The 24,995-nt window shown below is 54.7% G+C and overlaps 3 protein-coding genes across 4 annotated transcripts; 2 read left to right on the forward strand and 1 right to left on the reverse strand.

The window, feature by feature from the left end:
• The first annotated feature begins 2,609 nt into the window (after positions 1-2,609).
• Positions 2,610-14,398, forward strand: FADS1 (fatty acid desaturase 1). Of its 2 annotated transcripts, XM_079929735.1 has the most exons (12): positions 2,610-2,992; positions 4,914-5,024; positions 5,593-5,790; positions 6,457-6,558; positions 6,662-6,790; positions 8,482-8,542; positions 9,660-9,736; positions 10,640-10,737; positions 10,906-11,002; positions 11,252-11,331; positions 11,440-11,565; positions 11,919-14,394. In XM_079929735.1, exons 1-12 carry the CDS (start codon positions 2,801-2,803, stop codon positions 11,968-11,970), a joined length of 1,323 nt encoding a protein of 440 aa, XP_079785861.1. In that variant the 5' UTR covers positions 2,610-2,800; the 3' UTR covers positions 11,971-14,394. The 2 variants fall into 2 exon arrangements, with proteins under 2 accessions (XP_079785861.1, XP_079785862.1); XM_079929736.1 differs by lacking the exon at positions 6,457-6,558 and having other exon boundaries at positions 11,919-14,398.
• Positions 14,399-15,278: 880 nt separating this feature from the next.
• On the reverse strand, positions 15,279-19,025 carry FEN1 (flap structure-specific endonuclease 1). Its single transcript, XM_079929737.1, has 2 exons — positions 18,901-19,025; positions 15,279-18,204 (listed from the first exon to the last, which is right to left on the reverse strand). Exon 2 carries the CDS (start codon positions 18,184-18,186, stop codon positions 17,044-17,046), a length of 1,143 nt encoding a protein of 380 aa, XP_079785863.1. The 5' UTR covers positions 18,187-18,204; positions 18,901-19,025; the 3' UTR covers positions 15,279-17,043.
• A 283-nt stretch (positions 19,026-19,308) lies between these two features.
• On the forward strand, positions 19,309-22,733 carry TMEM258 (transmembrane protein 258). Its single transcript, XM_079930547.1, has 4 exons — positions 19,309-19,358; positions 21,286-21,395; positions 21,862-21,998; positions 22,612-22,733. Exons 1-3 carry the CDS (start codon positions 19,356-19,358, stop codon positions 21,986-21,988), a joined length of 240 nt encoding a protein of 79 aa, XP_079786673.1. The 5' UTR covers positions 19,309-19,355; the 3' UTR covers positions 21,989-21,998; positions 22,612-22,733.
• Positions 22,734-24,995: the final 2,262 nt, after the last annotated feature.

Raw genomic sequence — 24,995 nt, forward strand, 5'->3', positions numbered from 1 at the left:
ACCCACAGTAAATGCTCAGTAAACCAACTTTGCTGAGAAGCAATGTGGCAACACATAACAGGAGCCCAAAAATGTTCTTACTTAGTGCATTAATTACACACATAGAACTTATCCTAAGAAAATGCTCATAAATATAACTAATATCTATGTTTAAAATTTTTTCAGCACTGCAATTTTTTTTTTTTTTTTTTTTTGGCCACGCTACTCAGCTTGAGGGATCTCAGTTCCCCAAGCAGGGACTGAACCCGGGCCCTAGGCAGTGAAAGCATGGAGTTCTAACCACTGGACCGTCAGGGAATTCCCCTTTTTGCTTTATTTTAAATGGAGATCCTTTGTACTGTAAAGTTGCATTAGAAGAGCAGCAAAAAGCTGACATCAATGGCTGGGGCAGTGCAGACCAATTTCCTGGGGAAATCCGAAGGTCTGGGGCTTACCTGTTCAGGCCTGCCTTCTCCCATTTTATAGAGGCGGGTCTAAGGACCTGGAAGGAAGAAGGTGCCCAGAGAAGCAAGGACAGCAACACTGACACTGCTGCCTCTTTTTGAAACCAGGGAGGACTTATATCAAACACGTTCATTGAACCCACTGTTTAGGAACTCCTGCAGAGAGGAACTAAAAGGTATAAATGAGTCCTAGGGTAAATTCCAGCCCCAGATGTCCTATTTTCAAATGTGTGGCTCCCACGCTTCGGCTCTCAGTCACCTTATCTGTTAAATAGTAGGTTCAATATACTGGTCTGTAAGGTGTCTATCCTCTATACAACAAAAAGAAGACAACTGCGTTACGGACATCCCATGAGTTCATCCTGCACGAGCCCCTTGTCCCCCACCTCCTGTGTTACACACCGTGAAATTGTTCAGCAAAGTCTTTATTTAAGTGGAAAATTGGCTGTCCAGGGGGGCAGCTGCATGGACCATGATTCCTGAGCAAGGTGCAGTTGCCTGGCATTTAACTGGAGCTTCCCCTTGGGAACTTAGGAAGTCCCTTCCCCATTCTGAACCTCAATTTTCATATCTCAAGAAATGAGGGATTTGGGTTGAATGGATGAAGGTCCTTTTCTACCAGAAATCTGGCTGTATTTCTCCTAGTCTCCTGACTCCTAGGGGCAAAGACCCTAGTTCAAGTGCATGGAATAAAGCTTGGCCTCCTTTCCCCTGGCTGCAGAATCCATTAGTATAATCAGAGGAGAGACAGCAGAGCTACACGCTGCTTCGAAGCTCAGTCCTGCCACTCACTGTGTGATAAAATTCTTCACCTCTCAGTGGCTCCATTTCTCCATCTGTAAGTGAGGTTCCTACCTCAAAGAGCTCTTATGATAATTAAATGAGTTAATGTTTGCAAAGCACTAAAAACAGTGCCTGGCACGTAGTGCTTTGTAAAGTGTTTTTTGAATAAATAAAATTTAGTATGTGAACTGAATCTCTTCATAACTCTAACAGCTTCTTGACTCCCCCTTCCCCCAGGCCCCAGCCTCTGTGTTCACCCCTTCCTAAAGCTCAGAGCTCTGAACCCCCAATCTCTCTACTTAAAGGCCTCCTACAGCTCCCAGGTTCCTCCAGGATGGAGCATTGATGCCTCAGCTGGAGACCCAGGCTCTTCACACAGGCCCTCCCAGAGGTCCAGAGATGCTAGGCCACTTCCTTTTATTTAAGGATCCCAGTTAATTGAAAAAAAATAAAAATAAAAACAAACAAGCAAAAAAGGCACACAGAATTACGAAAATTGTGAGGCATTTTTTTTTTTTGTTTTTGTTTTTTTGCGGTACACGGGCCTCTCACTGTTGTGGCCCCTCCCGCCGCGGAGCACAGGCTCCGGACGCGCAGGCCCACCGGCCATGGCCCACGGGCCCAGTCGCTCCGCGGCACGTGGGATCCTCCCGGACCGGGTCACGAACCGGCGTCCCCCGCATTGGCAAGCGGACTCCCAACCACTGCACCACCAGGGAAGCCATGTGGGGCATTTTTAATGTTATACTGAGCAAAGTCAAGCGTTAACCACTCCCACACCCCAGCGCAGATAAACCGTAATTACGCTGTTTCAAGATAATTGCCAAGGGTTCTCAGGCTCTTAACTTCCAGCCGCACAACTGGTGGAGCGGCGTGGCAAGGAGGCGGGGGTTCATCAGGTGGATCTCTGGAGGGTCAGCGTCGGGAGACTGGCGAGGACGCCCCCAACCCAAAGACGAGGCCCCTGGGACAACCCCTCTCCACCCCCCCCCCCACAAAACCCCTCAATCTCCAACCCGCGGGCCCGGCAGGCCTCCCAGGCCGCGAGACCGGCCCTCCATGCACCCACTCACCCGGCTCGGCCGAGCCCACCCTACCTTAGTAGCCCAGGGCGCCCGCGCACCCGGTGCCGCCGCCCCGCGAGCCGGGACCCGCACCCAGGAGCCTCCACAGGAACCGTTATCTTGCCCGCGGCGCCCCCTGTGAGCTACAGGCGTGAGTCGGAGAGTGGGGTCCGGCGGCGGCGACCCCCGCAAAGAGCCCGCGAGGGGGCGCGCGTCCCCGCGCTCAGCCGGCCTGCCACGACCCTCCTGCAGCGCCCGCCCGCGCGGGGCCGGCGGGAAGGCGGGGACTCGGTCCCCGCGCCACGCGGCTCGACCAATAGAAGCGCGCGCAGCGGGGCTCGGCGCCGACCACCTCGGTTGCTGAAAACCCGACGCGCGGGCAGCGGGCTCTAGGCGGGCGCCAGCGGACCGGCTCCCAGAGCACTCGAGGCCGGTGCGCGCTACCCCGCGGGTCCCGTGCGCGCGCCTGACCTCCCTTGCCCAGTCGTTGCGCGGCATCGCCCGGCCCCGATGGCCCCCGAGACCCCGGCCCAGGGGCCTATCCCGCGCTACTTCACCTGGGACGAGGTGGCGCAGCGCTCGGGACGCGACAAAGAGCGGTGGCTCGTGATTGACCGGAAGGTGTACAACATCAGCGAGTTCACCCGCCAGCACCCCGGGGGCTCCCGGGTCATCAGCCACTACGCGGGTCAGGACGCCACGGTGAGCGCTGCCAGTCCAGGGAACGGGAGGAGGCGGGGCCGGGCGGTCGGAGCCTGGGGCTCAGCGCGCGAGACAAGAGATTTGGCACTCAGGGCCGAATACTCTAATTCGGGGAAAAGCCGGGAGGCGCAGGAGCGTCCCGGTTGCCAGGTGATTGGGTGTGCTGCGAAAACGGGATGCAAGGGCAGGAGAGAGGCTGCGAAAAGTGGAGTCTGGGGAGTAGGGAGGGAGGGAGGCCGGCAACGTGCACGCACAAACAAAGGGCCGCGCCATCTGTCTGTGCGCTCCGTCTGCTGCCCGGAGTCTGCGGTCTCCAGGCGTGGGCAGTCCCCGGAGCAGGGGTAGGAGAGAGGACAGCGGGGATGTGGAACCCCCGGACGGCGGCACTGCCGAGACCAAGGGAGGAGGGGTCAGTGGCAGGGAGAGGGATCAAGTCTTGACCTGACTTGGTGGCTGGGAGGGAAGCGCAGACGCGTCTGGGCCGAGCATGCCGGACTAGACTGGCGAGCGTGAGCAGGGCAGAGAACGAGGGAACCACACTCGGGGATTTTCCTGAGCGGGGAAGCCACCTAGTGCCCGCTGCCTTAGGAACCCCTGCACAGGGTGAAGACCGGAGGGTGGGGAAGGGGCAGCACCGGCCAGAGAGGGCTAGCGCCTGCTCTTGCACAAAAAAGAGTGGGAGCAACGTGCTGAAGGGGGTGGGGCTGCATCAGCATACACTTAGCGAGGGCCCTGGAACAGTCCTGGAATCCTGTGGGGAGGTCACTCAGCCTCAGGCCAGCAGCTGTTTGCAGTCCTGGGCTGTAGGCCCCGTGCTGGGTCGCATCCCTCCTCCCTCAGGCCTCACTGCGGGCCAGCGCGCGTCCCAGCCCCGATTCTGTTGCTTCCCTCTCTAGACGACCTGCTCTCGGAACTAAAGCACCTAGCACTTCCCTTCTGGGTTTGAGAGCTGGGGGTCCACTCCTTGGGACCCAAACATTGGAGCGTTCGCTTCGCCGTGTCCCCTCCCCCTATATCCTTCCCCCATCCTTCGCCTAGCGGCGTGACCCCTTCCACTGTCCCCAGCTTTCTCCCTGCCATCTCGGAGCGCGCCTCGGGCCACTAGGGTTCCCGTGATGTGGCGGTACAGCCTAACACGGTAAGGACCCGCCGGTCCCTCCGACGCGGCTGGCCTGGGAGTCGAGGCCTGAGCCTGTGCTCGTCTCAGGAGTGACCACTGGGGAGCTCAGGCAGTGGCCGAAGGTGAAGGTGTGGACTGGCGCATGCGTAGACGGAGCAGGCTTCCTGCAGTGTGATTTAGGGCCGGGGCCGGCTGCAACGGAGACCGCGATTGGTCCGGATGTGTGGTGCCACCGGCCGCCGGCTCCGCCCCGGCTCCCTCCGCCTCCAAGCTTGTGGCTTTGGGCCTGGGGCTGTCTGACCTTCAGGACATTAATCTCTTAATCTAGTCGCTGAGGACCCCGCCTTGCGTAACCAAAATTAGTGCCCTAGGGCAGGGGGTGTTCAGAGTGGGAAGGGAAATATGGAACCCCAACCAGAACAGCAGCGGAGGGAAGGGGGAGAAATGCAAGAGTCCTCCAGTTGGACACAGGGAGTCTCCCTCAGCACATTTCATGAGACACCTAGAGGAGAGGCCAGCCCAGGCAGGTCTTTCTGTGGTCGCCCTACCCGTGCTTCCTATTCCTTGGCATGGTACCCTTCTTCCTAGAACACAGTTGTTGGGTGATCCTGAGCTGTGGACACCAGGGACAGGTCTGAGCACTCTCAAAGGGCAGCTGCCTGGAGGGGGGTGGGGTCTGTTTGAACTTGGGTACAGCCTCCTTGCTGGATCAGGAGGATGGTCCTTGGTGTGAGCCCTCCACAAATCTTGGGGGGGCCGGGCTGACTTCCTCACTGTTCTGCCTTCTCCCCAAACTTGCAGGATCCCTTTGTGGCGTTCCACATCAACAAGGGCCTTGTGAGGAAGTATATGAACTCTCTCCTGATTGGAGAACTGTCTCCGGAGCAGCCCAGCTTTGAGCCCACTAAGAATGTGAGACCCCGTCTGCTGTTTGGAGATCCTGCAGTTGTTGAGGGGCAAAGGGTAGAAGGAAGCCCTAGATATGATCACAGGGGACCACAGTCAGTAGTTCTTGGGAATCTCGAGATCCTTGCTTCTCCTGCATAGTTATTGGGTTGCAGGGCTTTGGAACCTGTGGTTCTCACAAGGCCACCACCACCATCCCCATCCTCAACGTGAGACCTATCGACCGAGCACTTATTCTGTGCGAAGCATAACATCATATAATCCACACACAGTTACAGATGAGAAAACTGAGTCTCAGAGAGGTTAAGCAACTCGGCCAAGGATCACACCATTACTAAGTGGCAGAGCAGTGGCTTGAATGAATTCTGTTTAACTCCAAAGACCACATGCTCTTAGACTTAATCCCATATCACCTTCTGTCATCCCTCCTCAGCATTGTGGTATTTTTACCTAGGACCGTGGGCTTCCCTCAGCTACCTGGGTGGGGGGGCCTTGAGCTTAAGAGGGTCCTTGGCTCCAGTGCTGGGTTGCATCTGGGGAGAATAACACCCTTTCCATCTCCACTCTTCTACAGAAAGAGCTGACTGAGGAGTTCCGGGCGCTGCAGGCCACAGTGGAGCGGATGGGGCTCATGAAGGCGAACCCTGTCTTCTTCCTGCTGTACCTGCTGCACATCGTGCTGCTGGATGTTGCTGCCTGGCTCACTCTTTGGCTCTTTGGGACATCCTTCCTGCCCTTCCTCCTCTGTGCAGTGCTGCTCGGCACAGTTCAGGTGAGAGCCCTCGGCTTGTCGAGAACACAGCCAGCTCAGCTTCCGTGGGGAAAATTCTTTGTACCCCTCAGGAGGCCAAGGAGCCCTCTGTCCAGGGCAGAGCTGAGGACACATGGTAGAGTTGGTGCAGAAAGAGCACACATTGCGTCATCTGTGGCTTTCATCTGCTCGTCTTCACCACGTGCACCTTCATTTCTCCCACTGCCTCTCCAGCCGCTTCTCCCAGGGCTCCCTTCTTCCCGTGGCATTTCTCCTCTGAAACTTCACATTCAGGTTCTGTCACAGTCCAGGTGTGCCAAGAACCAAGATTCTGGTTTCTCAGCTGGGGCCCTAATACTTGGCTGTCAGAACCATTAGTTAAGCCTTCCACTTGCCTGAGTTTGTCACTCTGTCCTGTTCTGTAGTTTGGATGTTCAGTCCATCGGAAGTCACAGAACTCCAGAGCTGGGGACACCAAAGAACAGGGAAGGGGTCGTGATTTGCCCTAGCTCTCGTGTGAGTCAGTGGCAGAGCCAGAAGCAGGACCCAGGCTTCCTGACTCCTTTCCTGATGTGCTCAGTTAGGCCAGCACAGGCCTAGGTAGATGAAGGACGAGGGAGAGGCCGAGTCAGTTGAGACAGATGCAGGGCTGGTGGGCTGCTCTCAGCGCTAGCCTTTCTCACCCAGGCCCAGGCTGGCTGGCTGCAGCATGACTTTGGACACCTGTCCGTCTTCAGCACCTCTACATGGAACCACCTGCTACATCATTTCGTGATTGGCCACCTGAAGGTCAATGGGACGGGGAGGGACTCTGTGAAACTCCAGTCAACAATGGGCTGCCTGTGGGAGGGGGGGCACCAGGCTTCCATACTCATGCCCCGCTTTTCTGTAGGGGGCCCCTGCCAGTTGGTGGAACCACCTGCACTTCCAGCACCATGCCAAGCCCAACTGCTTCCGCAAAGACCCGGACATCAACATGCACCCCTTCTTCTTTGCCTTGGGGAAGATCCTCTCTGTGGAGGTGAGCAGAGGTATCGGTGAAGGTCTCGGAGAATGGGAACCAGGCAGCACACAGGGCTTGCAGGGAAGTGCTCACAATGCTGTCAGTGTGGGCAAGACATTGGGGGCCGGGCTGGCTGGCTGTTTGGAAGTTGTGGGACGCCACAGGCAGTAAGCAGGCTGCCCAGGACACTCACCTGTCCTCCCTCATGAGTTCAAGTCAGCAAATAGCTGTTGCAGAAAGGTACCCCACGCTGCTAAGGACCCAAAGGATGACCAGATTGCTGTGCAAACCCTGCTTGGCCTTGAAGGTGATGGATGGCCTCCTTGCAGGTGCTTTTTAGACACTCCCACCCCAGGCAGTCAGCCCCCTGCACTTTGTAATCCTCTCTCTTACGCAACGGCTACACTGGCTTACTCTTCTCTGATGCCCATTATCTAGAATATTCATTCACTGAGTAATTCTTCCCACCCGCCTGATCCTAGCCTGACTTTCAGGGTGGTCAGCACTGGGTTTGAGTTGTCATCTGAGGGTGTGAGCAACCATTATAATGCAGCTGCTAAAGCCTGGGGGTGGGTGGAGATCTGGTGAGCCTTCAGTGAGTGCAAAGTGATGGACGCTGGGAGTGGGCAGGGGAGTTCTTTACAAAGTTAATTTAGGGCTTCCCTGGTGGCGCAGTGGTTGAGAGTCCGCCTGCCGATGCAGGGGACATGGGTTCGTGCCCTGGTCTGGGAAGATCCCACCTGCCGCGGAGCGGCTGGGCCTGTGAGCCATGGCCACTGGGCCTGCGCGTCCGGAGCCTGTGCTCTGCAACGGGAGAGGCCACAACAGTGAGAGGCCCGCGTACCGCTAAAAAAAAAAAAAAAGAAAAAGAAAAACAGTAGATGGACTCATGAAAGAAGGGTGAGCTGGCATTCTGCTCTGGGGTAGAGTCCCTCCTGTGCCCTGTGGTCATCTGGTGGCCAGAACTGACCAGGACACGGGGAACAGAAGGAGCCATGACTCGAACACGAGCGCAGAGCTTCGCGGTCATGGTTGTGAGAGCTCCCGCTAGGGGACCCAGACTGACCGGCTGGCCTGGCAGCCCCAGCCTGTCTCTACGGCCGCTCAGCTTACAAAATCACCACCAGCCGCTGGGGAAAACCTTGCCAGAGCCTTCAGATTGCCAAGCTGATTTTGGTAATCTTTCCACAAATATTTGCCAAACTGTGCTTAGCTTTCAAGGGATTTTATAAAGCTCATGTTGACATTTGAAGAGACCGAAAGATTTGGAGAAGGTCAGGGGCTGGATGTAGAGGGGATCCTGGCCCGGGTAAGGGTAAAAATTGTTGTCTGTGGAGACCCTGGTGTCAAAAGAGTACCAGATGGAGAAAGGAAGGGGAGGTGGAGGGGCCTGGAAACCTGACAAGGGCGTCTCGGGCTGAGCACGAGGTGTACTGAGGACCTGCAGGCTCCGCTGTGCCCAGGCCTCGTGTGGGTGTGGGCCACCGAGCTGCGTCCACGCTGTGGCGCGCTTGGCAAATCCAGCAGCCCGGGCTTCACGCGCCAGGAGCTGGAGGTAAGGCTGGGCTTGTTGGAGCCTTCCGTGGCGCCAGCAAGCTGACGGCCCCCGCAGGAGGCCTCGGCTCCTGAGCAGGGAGAAGCCAAGGTCACGGGGAGGGGAATGGGTGACTGGCCTGTGGGGGCTGATGTGTGTTTGCTTTCCTTCACAGCTTGGGAAACAGAAGAAAAAGTACATGCCGTACAACCACCAGCACAGATACTTCTTCCTGAGTGAGTGTCCTCGTCCAGCCCCGGGGGGCGGGGCTTGCGACGCTGCCGCGGGACTGCGGTACTTGAAGTGAAGGCTGGAGGATCTCCACCTGGAACAGGGTGCCCCCTGCAAGGGGACAGTCTACCTTCTCAAGGGGCAAAGGCAAGAGTTAGGCTAATGTTTGGTCAAAGGTCACTTGTGTTGGGGGCAAACTAGCTCCTCCAGGCCCACCCTGGCTTCCACAAGGGAACTGAATGGTGGGGGGCCATCCCGACTAAGTCTGAAACCTCACTTTAAATCTTGTCAAACAGCCCAGGGCTAAGGTGACGCAGTGGGACACAGTCTAACACCCAGAAGGACAAAGGTAGATAGACTAGCAATGGGAGGATTGGATCTGAAGAGGGAGCTGGGGAGAAAACATTGCTGTGGTTGTCTTAAGCTCTTTCTCAAGACTGCTGTGTATATTCCCTGCTTTAAAAATCTCCATAATGTCTAAAATTTTTTAAACCCTTTCAAAAATTCAAATTTTTAAAGGAAAGGAGGGGATGAGTCCATTGATCCCATTTTCGTTCAAAGGAATTTTTTTTTTTTTTTTTTTTTTTTTTGCGGTACGCAGGCCTCTCACTATTGTGGCCTCTCCCGTTGCGGAGCACAGGCTCCGGACGCGCAGGCCCAGCGGCCATGGCTCACAGGCCCAGCCGCTCCACGGCATGTGGGATCTTCCCAGACCGGGGCACGAACCCATGTCCCCTGCCTCGGCAGGCGGACTCTCAACCACTGCGCCACCAGCGAAGTCCCAGAGCAGTACCTTTTTAAAGGCACAGGAGCAGAGCAAGTTCCATGCGTGGAGCTTGTCTCCCCAGCTATCCTTTTCCATGGAAGAGAATGCCACGTTCCCCCCACCTCACCCTCTCAGCATCCACTGGGAGGTTCTGCTTTCTTCAGACTTGCATTCATGCCCACCTCCAGCGCCCGTCGGTTCCAATGGATTGAGGACTGCCGAGGCAGCTGGAGGGGCAACAGGAGATGGCAGAGGGGCAGCCCTGTGCTGGAGGCCATCTGTCCAGCACCAGCTGGCCCTTTAGTGACACTTTAGTGCTGCTCACACCTCCCCCCTTGTGTCCATTTCCTCCCCAGTTGGGCCCCCAGCCTTGCTGCCTCTCTACTTCCAGTGGTATATTTTCTATTTTGTTATCCAGAGGAAGAAGTGGGTGGTAAGTATCCATGGCCCCCACATCCTTTGTCTCCAGTACCCTGAGGGATGGGAAGGGGGTTCTCCAGGGGAAATCCCACTAAGATTTACTCCAGGCCTAATTTAGAGCAAAGTAACAGAACCAGGTATAGACCCTTCCTTATCTCTAGGTGAGATGACTTGGGCTCAGCAGGCAACCTGACTCCTGATGCCCTATTTAATTCAGCGAGTTATCTCCTGAGGTTATTGTGTTCGGCATAAAGCAGGGGCCAGGCTGGGGAGGGGGAAGATGAATGAGAGACGGCACCTTCACTCGGGAAACTTCTGATGAAACAGGATGTGGTTGACACCAGACAGGAGGTACAGGCAGCAGCTTTGGGGATTCCGAAAGGGGCCTGACTGCCTCTGGCTGGATGGGAGGCATCAGAAAGGACTTTGCAAAGTCCCTTACCTAGCTGGCCTTGGAGGACAGGCGGAGGCAGGGGAGGTGGGATGGACTCTGAGCAGAGAAGCTGGGAATTAAGGGGCGAATCTGGTCACCGGACATGCGGTGGAGGACTCGGGTGTCAGGGGAGGAGGGTGGTGCAGAAAACTCATCAGCGATTTGATCAGGGCACTGGCACAGACTCAGCCACGATCCTGGAAGACTCACTTGGCAGCGTGATGAAGGGGTGAAGGATGGAGATGGGTTGGGAGGAAGTGGAGGCAGGGAGACCTGGCACCTGTGAAGGAAACAGGCAAGGAGGGCTGGGGGCGCCACTAGGAACGGAGCGGAGCTAGATGGTGCCGGACAGGGCAGCTGGGAGAGGCTGCCGTGAGCACTCCAGTGTCAGGACCGGGGAGGATGGCTGCTCCACGCAGAGGAACAAGTGCCGTGAGAGGAGAGGTGCTTTGTGCCGTCACAGGGCTCTGCCTCTCGCTGCAGGACTTGGCCTGGATGATCAGCTTCTACGTCCGCATCTTCCTCACTTACGTGCCGCTGCTGGGACTGAAAGGCTTCCTGGGCCTTTTCTTCATGGTCAGGTAGTACTTGATGGGGGAGGAGGGAGCGGCGCAGAGATGTGTGGGAGTAACCAGTCTGGTCTGGGGGCGTTGGCTGGGGAGGGTGGCGGGGTTGGAGCAGCTTCTGAGCGAGAGTCAGAACTCTGGGCTCTGCTTGTACTGGTTTTGTCTGGGTGCCATGTCCACCAGGTTCCTGGAAAGCAACTGGTTTGTTTGGGTGACACAGATGAACCACATCCCCATGCACATTGATTACGACAGGAACGTGGACTGGGTCTCCACCCAGGTGAGGGACAGTCACTTGGAAGACCTGGGCACAACTAATAAGAAGGGTGGGTGGGCACAGACCCAGGGTAGGGGTGGGCGGTGGTTGACAACAGACGCTCCCAAACCTTGCCTCGTTAGCCTGAAGCTTCTCTCCTGCCACCACGTGGAGAAGGGAGTGACCAGGGACAGGCCGGCTTTGCCTGGAGAAGGCTGGGCTGGCCTTTCCATCTGGTACCCAGAGCCATGCTCCCCCAACCTTCTCCTCCAGCTCCAGGCAACATGCAACGTCCATAAGTCGGCCTTCAATGACTGGTTCAGTGGCCACCTCAACTTCCAGATTGAGCACCAGTGAGTAGGGAGGCCTGGGAAGCAGGGACCTGGGGAGGGTCCACGTAGGAGGGGGATCGGGGGGCCACAGGAGCTGGAGCCACTGACTGTCCCCTGTTCTCCGTGAAGTCTTTTCCCCACGATGCCTCGACACAATTACCACAAAGCGGCTCCCCTGGTGCAGTCCCTGTGTGCCAAGCATGGCGTAGAGTACCAGTCCAAGCCCCTGTTCTCAGCCTTTGCCGACATTGTCCAGTGAGTATCTGAGCCTAGGAAAAGGGCTGGGAGGGCTGGAAGAGGGCAGGGCAGTGGGGTCAGTGGTGAAGTACGGGGTGGGAGCCACAGGAAGGTGTCCCCAGCTCGTCTGGAATGGAGGTCACCAAGGCCAAGGCCAGGTGCTCTGGTGGTCTTGTGGCCAGTTTGGGCCTTTGCTCTCAGTGCCATGGCCCAAGCCCTTTCTCAGAAGCAAAGGGGAGGCGAGTGCTCAAGTCAAGGGGGCCTTACATCACCTCTGGAAGGGCCTCACTGCTGCACTTCTGGTGGGTATGGCTTTGGGGCTCCTCTCCACTCTGTCTCCCTCACCGTCTGCTCCCATCTTGTCCCCTCAGCTCACTGAGAGAGTCCGGGCAGCTCTGGCTAGATGCCTATCTCCACCAGTAAGAGCAGCCTCCCATCTGGAAGAAGAGCCTTGGAGCCAAAGCAGAGGGGGGCTTGGGGACAATGCCACTACAATCCTAATGTTCAGAGGGGGTGGGTTTGAGGAGATAAAGGCTCTGACTCAAACCCCTCCCCTTTATCTTCTAGGCACAGATCTAAGACCCAAAGAGGGGTGCGCAAGCCCCCTGGAAGGAGGGGTGGAGCTGTTGGGACAGGGATGTGAAAGTTTTGTTTCCTTTTTTGTTTAGCAGATGCAAGTGGTTGGTGGGCAAAGAGGGAGTCAGGAGGGTGTTAGAATAGGGAGGGTCTACTGAGCCCAGAAATCAGGAAGAGATTTAGCACTAAAATTCCACCCAGGGGACTTCCCTGGCGGTCCAATGGTTAAAACTCCGTGCTTCCAATGCAGGGGGCGCAGGTTCAATCCCTGGTTGGGGAACGAAGACCCCACATGCCGCACGGTGTGGCCAAAAAAAAAAAAATTCCATCCAGGAAAGGGAGGAGCTCATCCCACTGGTCCACTTCTCAGTGCCTTCTCCACTCTTGCTTGCAAACCTCAGAAGTTCGCAGGCTGGAGGAGGACAGAGCAGCTCAACCTTCTGGGCAAGATTTAGAAAGGAAGCATTAGCGCCTGAGGCCCCGCAGCTTGGCTCACTCTAGGGCTAGGTGTGACCCATGTCTGCCTCAGGCTCCTGGAGAAGCAATTTTTCCACTTTTAGAAGCAGGGAGGGCAAAGGCCAGGGCTGTGGTGTCAGAGGCATCTGGCCCTGAAGGATGCTGCCACTACAGGATTTGGTCCCGCATTCCATCCAGGGTACCAAAGGAGCATGAGGTCCCAGGGCTTGCCAAAACAGCCAGCAGAGAGTCGCTGGCCATTAAAAATCCTTTCAGCTTTTGACCACCACCCGAGGGAGAGCACACTCCTAGGATGGGGAGTCTACTTCTCGCTCCATAAGCAGGTGGGCAGACGGGCGCTTAGTCTTCTCCTCCACAGAAACAAACGGGGGCTCCCAGGGGTTTCCCTTTGCTCCCCAACCTGTAATTCCAAATTTAATGAAGTAGCAGTTAGTGAGCACAAGTGACCAAGCTGGGAGAGGGTGAATTAGCAGTCATGACGAAAACACAGGGTTCAGTCATAAAGAATATAAGGGCCGTAAGAGATTTTCCATCACGTAAATTATGTAGCATTACTTCTGAGCAGGAGCAATGGGTTAAGTGTAATGACTTCATAGTTCTAACCGGAAACAGGAAGGGGAAAACGCAGACATTTGTGATCTCATGGCTGCCCTTCAGCATCCTTCCTCTGGCAATTCTGTCCAAGTACCTTTCTCTGCTGGAGACCAGGTAGGAATTTAGGAGAATCTCTTAAAGGTATATCAGTCTAATACTGAAATACAATTTTTTTAATCTCCGTTTTTTTTTAAAAGATAGAAACAGTTTAACCCATCTCTAGAGAGTGAACACAGGACTGTTCCCCATGGGTTGCCAGCGTTCACACCCTTTCCCCTTCCCACACCCACAGCCTTGCAGGTGAGGTGAGGGGATCATTCACTTGTCCCAACAGCATCTACTCGAAGCATATTGAGCATTTTGGACACTGGAAAGAAAGTACCTTAAACTACAAGGAAAAAGCAGAGACCTGGGAGAACTCATATTTCGTTTAGGAAAGGAACGGCAAGGAGATGAGAATGGTAATCAGGGAGGTGAAGGTCCTAAGGCATGCTGGGGTGGGATTAGAGGCACCACCTAATGGGAAGGCTGTTGTGATTACTCAGAGGTGTGTCAAAACAAAGACAGACTTAAACACACACACGCACACACGGCAGAACAGGTTACAGAAGGTTTTAGACCTTTTCCATTTGGGCAGAACCTGGCTTGAAACAGTCTGGGTAGAACAATTAGGAGCAGAATTGGAGAGTTCTACTTGCACTGGCGCCTTCATTCCAGAACAGGTGCTGAACCCAGCCCATCAAGCCATCTGGCTTTGGGCCCAGGCTGCCCGATCTGAGCAGAGCCAGTGAAACTTACTGAGCCAAGTCCAAGCCCTCAAAGCACCTCAACCACTGTGGCCTTCTCTCCTTAGCCTGGACCAGTGTGGTCTCACATGGCCACCAAGGGACAGACTAGTGACAAAAAGCTCAGACGTCGCGAGGTAACATGAGTGATCTCAAATCCAAACAATGACATGAGAAGACAGGATTAGAGAGGATAAGCTGCCTCTGGTCATAGATGTGGCAGAACTAACATTTGAACTCACTTTGTAAAAACTCCAACTTCTATGCTTACCTTTGTGACTTTCATCTTCCTACCACTTTGCCAGAGCCATTTTCATCAGACCCAATATCATCCTTTCTGTGTGTGCCAGCTTTGTTACCACACGCCAATGGAGTAAAACAGAAATAAAGGTAATTTTGACCAAACGAAGGCTGTTATAATCCACGATCCTCTCCTGCATCTGTTGACAGGAGTCCCTGTACCTCTGCTACAAGTTACTATCCGACTCTCTCACTTCTTTCTGAATATGAGTCCCCATACTGACTCCCCCTTGCCTAAGCCCCTTGGGGCAGAGGGAGGGTCATCAGGCTGCTGTAGAAACACCAAGGCACAGGTGGACTGTGGCAAGGAGAAGAAAGGCCAGCCCATTCCCATGATACCTACATGTTCCAATGCTAGACTGCCTGTGTGCGCTAGCCCATTCTAGTGTTTAGTGCACTGCTTCCTACTACCATGAGGCAATGCCCTCACCCTTTTAAACTTTGATAGTCTGTGTAGGTAGTCTCCGTAAGTTTCCTTTTTGCCTAAATCTCTGTAAGGCGTAATACCTCAGAGCTGGACTGCAAAGCAATGCCCTTTTAACACTGCCCTACTAGAACAGCTCTCCTCTCCAAGCGAGAATATTAGAAATGTGCTAGGGCTCCCCTGGTGGCACAATGGTTAAGAATCTGCCCGGCAATGCAGGGAACACGGGTTCGAGCCCTGGTCTGGGAAGATCCCACATGCCGTGGAGCAGCTAATGCGCCACAACTACTGAGCCTGCACTCTGGAGCCCGCGAGCCACAACTACTGAGCCTGTGTGCCTAGAGCACATGCTCTGCAACAAGAGAAGCCACCGCAATGAGAAACCTGCATGCCGCAACGAAGAGTAGCCCCTGCTCGCCACTAGAGAAAGCCCGTGCAGCTACGAAGACCCAGTGCAGCCAAAAATAAATTTATATTTTAAAAAATGTGCTAAGTAGGATTTGCAGGATTGATTTTCCCTGCAGTGGTTAATAAACTGGAAAAGACCAGGTAACTCAACTTCAAAAATAAGAGGAAAACAAACCACACGCTACCTGCTACCACAGGGGACAGGCCCTTAACTAGAGCTACTGCGCTGAGGTGGTAACACCTAAGTCTTCCCACCTCGGCCCCATCACCATTACTGCAGGCTTAGAATTGAATTACCTGAATGAGAAAATGGAGCTCAGGAAAATTCCCTGGCGGTCCGGTGGTTAGGACTCCACGCTTCCGCTGCAGGGGGCACAGGTTTGATCCCTGGTCGGGGAATGAAGATCTTGCATGCTGCGTGGTGCAGCCAAAAAAAAAAAAAAAAAAAACAATAAAAAAAACGGAGCTCAAATAAGTTGTGTGGCTTGCTTCAATCTGGAAAACTGGTTTCATTTGTCAACTGCTAGAGACAGAGCAGTGAACAGATACAAAGATCGAGAGTTTGAAAACTACTGGTCTTTAGTCCTACCTGCTTAATCTGTTGAAATATTGTCAACTTAAATTTCAGACCACTTAAGTGTCCTTGGTTAACTTTAAATGGCAGTAAGTGATAGGAATGCTACAAAATTAGAAACTCAAACAGGACAGCCCCCTATCAAGTTTTATTAGGATTATAAAAATTTCAGAGTACAAAAACATCCCACCTCTACGAAAAACAGTAACCTGAAGCTGACGTCAAAAAGGGAACAAAAAGGGATTTTCGAATGGCAGCTTTCATGATTTACAAACTGGTAAATGCTTGGATGCTATGAAGTAGTTGATCTAAATTGTGAGGATTTCTCAGAGGAGCTCCTTTATCTCACACAGTAGGTGGAAAACTAGAAATTCGTTCAATTTATTAAAACTCCTTTCCCAGCAAGATAAGCTAGGCACCATCCTCTAAATGGCTGAAGTACTGCCAAAGCCGCTTTGACCATTCTGTGGAGCACAGTGCCATCTCGTGGCCACTCAAACCACCCATTACTACAGTGCAATTCCAGCATGTTAACTTGGAGTGAAAAGAACATTTTAAACTGCCTGAAACCTGAGGCACTTGAGATGTCTTCAAATGTTCTCAAAGAACAGGACATTCTGGTTACTTTTATAATTTTATTGACTCTTTTCTCCTCATATCTTTCAAAACAAAAAACGCAGCATCTTATCCCAAAGTTTCAACTCAACTAACTGCCTCAGAGAGGCCATGTGAAGCACCACCACTTTATGCCTCTGAATAACCACTGTAAAGACTAGAGTTATGTACATAGCAAGTTCAGGTTTCTGCCCACCTTAGGACACACAGCTGGTAATCAAACCCTTGTTGCCAACTCCAGGGACTCTGCCTGTCTTATGTACCGGCAGCTCTTCGCGCCTGTTTAAGACTGCATCTTCCTGATGGCTACCCTTTAGGGTGGGTCAAGGCTGAGCCAAAGAGCACAGTCTAGTCCCCCGGTCACCTCCCACCAGCCCCCAGTTGCCCAGGCAGGAAATCATTTCCAGTCTTTTGTCTCCACCATTTATCTCGCTCTTTCTTCTTCAAAACTTGTTGCTATCACTTTCATGTAACAATGGATTCAGTGTCCATTAAATGGCCTGAGAGGCGGCTTCAGCCTGACATACTTTTCCTGAGCTAAAAAAGAAGAAAACAACAAATCTCTGTGGCCTTTCTGCCATGAGATCACGTAACAAAGGGAAAAGCACTACTGAGCAGGGTGGTGCTAGGGAAGCAATGCAAGGCCCTCCCCACCCCCACGGAGGTTTCTCCCGCGCCAGCTCTTGCGGGGACAACACGGCAGATATTCTGGGGTCAAGGAGGTATAATGAAGGGAAACCCGTTTATTTTCCCCTTTTGAACTTCCCTGCTGCCCCAGTCTTGGCCTTCTTCTTAGCGGACCCCTTGGGTTCTGGCTCCTTGCGCTTAGCTGAAGAGAGGGAGCCGGTCACCTTGAAGAAATCATCCAGGCGGCCCTGGGTGCTGCCCTGGCGGCTCTTGCTCAGCCTCCTGACCCCGCTGCGGATTCGCTCCTCGGAGAACTGCTTTTCACCACACATGAACTTGACGAGCTCTTCTTCGTTCGGCTCGCTCCACTTCAGCTCCACAGACTCCGGGTCCAGCACCTCGGGCTCCAGGAAGAGCTGCTGGGCCTCCTTGTGGAGCCAGTTTTCCGGCACAGGGTACTTGTTGGGGTCGAGCCGACGCAGGATCTCCTCGATGCTCTTGTGCTTCTGGATGAGGTCCACGGCCCGCTTGGGCCCAATGCCCCGAATGGTCTCACAGTAGTCACTGCCCAGCAGGATGCACAGATCCACAAACTGCTCCTGGTTCAGGCCCAGCTCCTGCAGAACCCGGCTCAGGTGGAACTCCTGGATGGGCAGCTTCTTGGCCTCGCTAGCAGTCAGGTGCCGCATGAGCACGGGGCTGCCAAAGGTCAGGCAATCCATGTCCTCGGTGGCCGCGGCGTAGACTCTGCCGGCCTTCACCAGGGCGGCGCAGCTGGCCTCAGCCTCGCTGGGCGCATCGAGGTATGGGATGCCCATGAGGCTCAGGAGATGCTTGCACTCATCATTGTGCTGCTTGGTGACCTTCACCAGCCGCTTCGTAAACTTCTCCACCTCCCCTTCGGCCCCAGCAGCCTGGGCCTGCTGCAGCTGCTTCTCCGCCTCAGCCCGCCGCTCGCTGCGTTTGGCCAGCTCCCCTGACTTCAGCTGTGGCGGCTTGCCGTCAAAAACGTACACGGGCTTGATGCCGTTCTCCATCATTCGGATGGTGCGATAGAACATGCCCATCAGGTGGCTGGTGGTCTCACCCTCCTCATTCTGCAGCACATCCCCCCCTTGGCGAACAGCTATTAGGAACTGATAAATGCTCATGGAGGCATCGATAGCCACCTTGCGGCCAAAGTAGCTCTTGATGTCATTCTCCCGGATGGCACTGGGGGCCACGTCGGCAATCAGTTTGGCCAGTCCTTGAATTCCCATAGCAATACAGAGGGACAGCTAAAAGAGAAAGGCAGGTAAGACAAGGAGGAACTTAAAGGATGCAAAAGGAGGAAGGGTCACCAGGGGTGCTGTCTCACCCACTTCACGGCCTCGGCTAAACGTATCTAGCGCAACAAAACGACACCAAGTCAGCACCTCGGAAGATGAAAAGAACAAGACAGGCTCCCATCGTCAGGAAACGTACAGTCTAGTAAGGAAGTCCTCTCAATTCATACTAAGGCCTCCTGAGAGTTAACTAACAGACAAAAACCCCGACAAAGATTAAGTGCTCCGTAAACGTTTTCCCTGCAGAACCCACTCGATCCTTTGGTTCGTGCCTCAAGCTGCCTGCTTTGCTAGAACGTGTACCGAGGGGACAATGCCTCGTTAGCCGGGGCATCCTCCCCCTGCGTCCGACAAACGCAGGCAGGAAAGGGATGTGAACGAGTGTAGCTCAAAACAATGTCTCCCCTCCAGGAGCTTAGTCACAATACACAACGACCTCATGAGCTGGGAATTATCTTCTTTCTACAAATGATGAAAGAGGCTCGGAAGTTAAGCGACCGGCCCCGGGCTCAGAGCGGGAAAAGTGGCGGGCCCGCCTGACCGCGAATCCCGCGCTCGCTCCGCCCCGCCCGCGGCAGCCGCCGGCCTTCCCCAGCACCCGGGGCAAAACGGCCCGCCGCTCTCGGAGACGCTTCCGGAAGGGCTCACCTGGCCTCTGGAGCGCTCCGGCGTGGCCCAGGACAGATCTCAGCCCAACTCGCTCCTCAGCCCCGCCGCCTCCTCCGCGCTAGCCGCTGATACACTCTAGCTCCGCCGCCTTCCAAAGCCCGCGCTCCCGTCACGTGACCTGCTGCGGCGCACAGCCTCCTGGGAAGTGTAGTACATGCCCCGGCCCTCTCGGCCAGCTTCTCTCACGACAAACAGTCCCGCCAGGGTGAACGGACTCGCTCAGCGAGCCGACCCTACCCTTCTCTACCGCTTGCCCCCACTCCACCCCGGTCGCCCCGCAGGCCTCAGATCCCGCCACACCCGAAACCACACGACTACAAATCCCACAATGCCACCTGTGCAGCTGCACTTCCTCTTCCGGCTGAACAGCGCGCCTGCTCCTGCCGACGTGTTCTTCCGGTGGCTGAGCGGCGGATTACCCTGTGTCCGGCAAAATGGTGAGAGGGTTGAGGGGAGTTCCGGATGGGACTTCGGGGACCCCTCGGGGCCCGTCCCGCGCCCTGTTTTTTCTCGCAGAAGCCTCAGATGTCCAAGGTCCAGAGGGCTGGAGGCTCCTGGATCCTTCGGCTTGGGCTGAGGGGCGGGGAAGGGAAGCCCCTTGCCGTGGACTCCTTAGGCTGAGGTTTTGATGGCATGGGCTTCTGATCTAACGATTTATAAGGATGAGGAGCATGGGGAGCATTTCTAATACCTTCGAGCTTTTATCTCTGTTACTTGTGATCAATCTGTTACCCCTGTCTGGAAAGTTTTTCCCGCCTGCCGAACTCGTACTCATACTACACGGTCCCGGGCAAAAGTCACCTTCTTGATGAAGTACTAACAACTGTCTCGGGCACTTGTCCTCTTTCTCCTGGGAGCCCCGCAACCTATGTACAGACCTCTTGCCACGTGTCATGGACTTCTTTGTTATTTGCCACGCCTCCTAGTGACCACCATCTGACGTGCCTCTGGCCCTGGGATGATGTCTATTCATCTTTGTATTTCCAGTGCCAAACACTGGGGCCGGCAATTGGAGGCTCAATCAATGGCAGCGATTGTCTTTATCATTTTTAGGGGGGCATAAATGTTTACTGAATTGAATTCCAGTGTCTCTGAGAACAATGAGGTCAATTTACTTCTCTAGAGTTGTTGTGTTCTGGATTTTAGAAGCGTTGGCTGGTGGGTGACAATGGAAGTTAACATTTGTACAGAACTTTACGTTTACAGCCCTCTTTCACAAGCATTATCTCATAATCTTCCCTATAACCTTGGGAGGGAAACAAACACCTATTGAGCAACTACTCTATGCCAGGCAGTGAGTTAGACGCTATTGCGTTTGTCGCCTTTCTTAAATCATACGTCAGCCTCGTGAGAGAGTTATTATTATAATCACTTTACTGAGGCTCATGTTATTCAGTAGAGCCAGAATTTTACTTATTTTTTATTTTTAAAAAATATTTTTTACTTGTTTACTTACTTATAATTTATTTTATTTTTGGCTGCCTTGGGTCTTCATTGCTGCGCTTGGGCTTTCTCTAGTTGCAGCAAGTGGGGGCTACTCCTTGTTGCAAGGCCTGGGCTTCTCATTGCGGTGGCTTCTCTTGTTGCAGAGCCTGGGCTCTAGGCACGCAGGTTTCAGTAGTTGTGGCATGTGGGCTCAGTAGTTGTGGCTCGCGGGCTCTAGAGCGCAGGCTCAGTAGTTGTGGTGCACGGGCTTAGTTGCTCCACGGCACGTGGGGTCTTCCCGGACCAGGGCTCGAACCCGTGTCCCTTGCATTGGCAGGCGGATTCTTAACCACTGCACCACCAGTGAAGCCCCAGAATTTTAAGTTATGTCTTTTGCCTGTAGGTCCTGAGATTCCTTAATTGTGTAATGGGAAGAATACAAGATTAGGAGTTGAGATCTGGGTACCAGTCCAGAGTCTGTCTTTCAGCAGTGATTCTGAGCTTGACGTCTACAGACATGGGTTCATAAGGCTTCTAAAATTATAAGCAGACTTTTTCTTGTATGCGGTTTGTCCCAGGCAAAGAGTCCATACCTTTCATCACGTGTTTTTCATGGTGGCCGGTGGCCTCAGATAATGTTAAGGACCATTGCATTGATCTGTAGCTAATCAGTCACCTTCTGTGTGCCTCAGCCTCTGACTCTCAGCTGCCCATCTTGTCTCATATTGAAAAGATAAAGTGCCACCTTAGTTTAAGATGTAATTGTTGTCATTCCCAACCGGAATCATTTGACGGTGGTTCTGAAGGATTTCCACATTTCCCAAGCTGAAATAAGCTCCTAGCAGTCACAGCAGCACGAGGCTCCGTGATAACCCCATAGTGCCCCCAGATTGAGGTCATGGGATTCTTTGATGGCTCTGATCTCACGCCTTCCCTTAGGAGCTTGAGGCCATGAGCAGATACACCAGTCCAGTGAACCCGGCTGTCTTTCCGCATCTGACTGTGGTGCTGTTGGCCATTGGCATGTTCTTCACCGCCTGGTTCTTCGTGTATCCTTTCACTGAGCAGCCAGTGGGCCAGAATTAGTGAGGTGGGAAACTGAGGGAGGGACCATGCTGGGTACATGCACCCTGCCAGTTTTGTTCCGGTGTGGGGACGGGGGATGGTAAGGAGGTTGAGGGAAGGCTATTTGACGTCCAAAGTCAGGTTGTGGCCTTATTTTCCAGGTTCAGGTGAGCTCAGTTCACGCCTCCGGTTTCCAGGACAGTGAGCAGAGGGGCCTGGCTGGACTGGAGGCTAGGTACGGGGCCCTGTGGTGTGCTCAGGTGTCAGGAGGTACGAGGGCTAGTCCCGGCTCTGCCGCTCATTAGCTGTGTGACCTAACCCCTCTGGGCTTCATTTTCTTCATGGGTGCTGGAAGGGTGGTAGGAGCACCAGAGTCTAGGTCACCTCTTGGGCCCCTCTGCCCGGAGCCACGCCAGCCACCCCTTTGCTTCTCCTTAATTGCCCTGCCAGTTACGAGGTCACCTCCACCAAATACACTCGGGATATCTACAAAGAGCTCCTCATCTCTTTGGTGGCCTCGCTCTTCATGGGCTTTGGAGTGCTCTTCCTGCTGCTCTGGGTCGGCATCTACGTGTGAGCTCCCACGGGTAAGAGCAATGGCAGGGTGGGACACTGGAGAGGCCTCCCCACGCCCACATCAGCGGGGTCCTTGGGCCTGCATGACCCCTTGGTTAATGGAGTGAGACTCAGCAGAGTGGATAGGGACACCACACACAGGTGCCCCTTTCCCTGTCTCCTAATGGGGATTTGAGCCAAGTGGGACCACCTTTGTCAGTTCTGAGGTCTCCACACTGTCCAAGGCCTCGACCTGGCTCTGGGATATACTACGTAGGGCTGTGGGCACAGGCTTCCCGTGGTTACACATCTGCATTCTTACCTGTCATACGCAGTGATTGGAGAGCCGCTGGGGGGTGACCCAGCAAGGGGCCAGGATCTGGGACTTGCTTCCAGGAGTAGCCTTTTAGTTAGTTTCAACGTTTTCAGTCATTGAAATAAATTTTGACTAAGCGACAAAAAAAACCACCCACAACCTTGCTGCAGATGACCCACCAAACAGGTCACTTAGAATCCGTCGGCTCTGGTGGCCCTGCTTCCAAGGACTGTGCCCGTCAGCGCTTGCCCCAGGAGCGTAGGGGTTCAGTGAGAAAAGCGGATGGAAAGAAGGGTCACTGCTCTCATTCTGATACCCCTCTTTTTCAGGTACCAGCCAGGCGGCTTCACTGAATCCCTGCTTTTGTAAATTAGTTTTTTTTACTATGCCAGAAATGTCCCACCTGCTGCTCACAATAAAGGCAGATGTGTGACAGCCCTGCCTGGTGCCCGTCCTGCGGGGTGGGAGTGGTGCAGGTGGGACCCACGACTTCCCCAGTCCCACCCCTTCCCGTTTCACCTGCCTTTCAGGTGGTTCCTGCTTGCTGGGAAGCCCTGCCCTCTGCCTATGAGAGGGCTATGGGGAGTGTCTTATCCTTAGAATTGAGGGCTCACCTGTGGATAGGAAGGGGCTTGGCCTGCCCTCCACTGTGGCTTCTAGTGTAAACTTTTGTAGGAACCCGTACCAGTCAAGTCTGCCCTGGGCCAGTCCCCTCCTCTGAGTGGTGCCGGGGACCCTCGAAAGGCTCAGCTTTTCCCTAAGGTGGCTACTTTTAACCCAGCCAGGGCAGCAGTAGGTCCGTGGGGTGTGGCTAGGGGAAGGGGCTGCTGCATCCTGTTCCCAAGCCGGGCCTGAAGCTACGAGGGATAATGGGGTACGAAGCATCCATTGGGCTCAGGAGCCCCAGTTGGTCCCAGGCCCACAGGCAACCCCATCTCCCACCAGAACAATCTCAAGAAGATGGCGAGGCAAGCTCAGATACAAAGCAGTATTTATACATTTATTTATATACGTATATTTACTTCAGAAAAGAACAGTTCAGGGGACAGGAAGCAAGCAGGCCTGGGGCTGCTCCCCTCTGCCCACTCCAGAGTCAAAGCTCAGGGGCCGGAAGGGGCGGTTAAGTGGGAGGGAAGGGGCGCACTCTGCACACGCAGGCTTTCCGGGGGGCGGGGGCACTTGTGCATCGAGAGGCGCTGTGTACAGCTCGAAGCCTGGGGGAGATCGGCCCAGTGGCTACAGGAGCAAATGCCAAAAGGGAGAGCGGAAGGGAGGGTAGGCTGCTGGACCCGGGGTAGGGGATGGAGCCACGACACCCACTCACCGGCACCCGCCAGGCAGCTGTCAGCCTCCAGCAGGTGGCCCACTGGCCTTCCCTGAAGCCCCTTTCCCTCACTGGGCTTAAGGCGACTTTAGTCCAAGGTTGACCTCCCCCCGCCCCCCGCCTCGGCCCCAAACTCAGCACTGAGGACCCCCTCCCCAGGCATGGAAACAGCCAGCTGCCAACCAGATTGGGGCGATGCTGTGTCCAGATGGCTCCAGGGAGCAGTGGAGGGTCACCTTCCAGTTAAGCACAGGGGGGCTGCGGTCCAAGAACTTGTACCCCCACTGAGGAAGCCCCAGAATCCTATTAGAAGGGGCAGGGCTCGGTAGTTGTATGGCATTTAGGGAGGGTTCCCCCAGTGGGAGGAAGGAGAACAGAGCAGCGCTAAGTAAGGCTCGGCCGCCAGCATGGCGTGGGCAGCCACGTAATTCCTATGTCGGAAGGAGGAGCCACACTGGGGAGGGGGCTGGGAGGCTAGGTATCCTTGCTACCCCCATTCCCCCTGTGTTTCCCTATCCCTAGGAGAAGTGCTTTGACATCCATAGCAGAAGGGGGCCCGCGGTCCCTAGGCTTCTTCAAGATCCAGGTCTCCCACAGAAAGGCCTCCCACTCAAAGCTGAGAATGAGAGGTAGATGGGGCAAGGCCTGGCTCCCAAAGCGGTGGCAGAATATCACAGGGCAAGGATGGCATTTCCGTCCCCATTTCTGAACCCATGGCAGACACGACGAAATGATTTCCACTCTCCTTCCATGAGCCTGGATGTGGCCTCAGAAAGCTCCAGATACCCACTAAGAAAGGTTAACGTTGGCACTTGAGATAAGACTTCTTCCGTAACCCAAGCCCACCACTCTGCTCCTGGGAGGAGTGGGCAGAACTGGGACTATTGCCGAGCACGGGGCCCGCAGCCTGGCTGTCCAAGCCCAGCACAGGAGCCCTCGAATCTGGGGAGGTGAGGCCACCAGCAGACAAGAGTGGAGGGAAAGGCCAGTCCTGGTGGTCGGGAGTGGGGTGGGTGTCTCAAAGCTCCCTGGGACGGATCAGAGCCAGGGCCTTGCCTTTCAAGTGTCCCCCCGGGGCTCTGGCCCACTCCGGGCTTTCAATCTCCATCCTTCGACTCCTGCCCGGGTTTAAGTGCATTTTAGTAATTATTTCATTAATAACAGCAAAAGCTATTTGCATCCACCCACCAGACGAGACCAGCCTGCTGCCTCGCAGGGATTCCCGCTCCTCTGCTCAGAGACCTCTGTGAGCTCTGGAAGCTCCCAGGGTCCCAGGCCGCGGGGCCGCAACGCCATCTGGGGGCTCACAGGGAACTTCCTTCCCTTCGGGATACTCCAGGTTCAAGGGTCCAAGGCTTACCTGGCCCACTGGCTCCCCTGGTTCAGCCA

This window comes from Stenella coeruleoalba, assembly GCF_951394435.1.
Source record: "Stenella coeruleoalba genome assembly, chromosome: 8".
NCBI classification, from domain to species: domain Eukaryota; kingdom Metazoa; phylum Chordata; class Mammalia; order Artiodactyla; family Delphinidae; genus Stenella; species Stenella coeruleoalba.

What these genes read in the sequence shown, in the direction of transcription:
- FADS1 (XM_079929735.1), top strand. Translation starts at nt 2,801, where the DNA reads ATGGCCCCCGAGACCCCGGCCCAGGGGCCTATCCCGCGCTACTTCACC. An exon ending in TCGTGATTGGCCACCTGAAG is followed by an intron (nt 6,559 to 6,661) that starts GTCAATGGGACG and finishes GCTTTTCTGTAG; the next exon opens with GGGGCCCCTGCCAGTTGGTG. An exon ending in GGCCTTTTCTTCATGGTCAG is followed by an intron (nt 10,738 to 10,905) that starts GTAGTACTTGAT and finishes CATGTCCACCAG; the next exon opens with GTTCCTGGAAAGCAACTGGT.
- FEN1 (XM_079929737.1), bottom strand. Translation starts at nt 18,186, where the DNA reads ATGGGAATTCAAGGACTGGCCAAACTGATTGCCGACGTGGCCCCCAGT.
- TMEM258 (XM_079930547.1), top strand. An exon ending in TTCACCGCCTGGTTCTTCGT is followed by an intron (nt 21,396 to 21,861) that starts GTATCCTTTCAC and finishes TTGCCCTGCCAG; the next exon opens with TTACGAGGTCACCTCCACCA.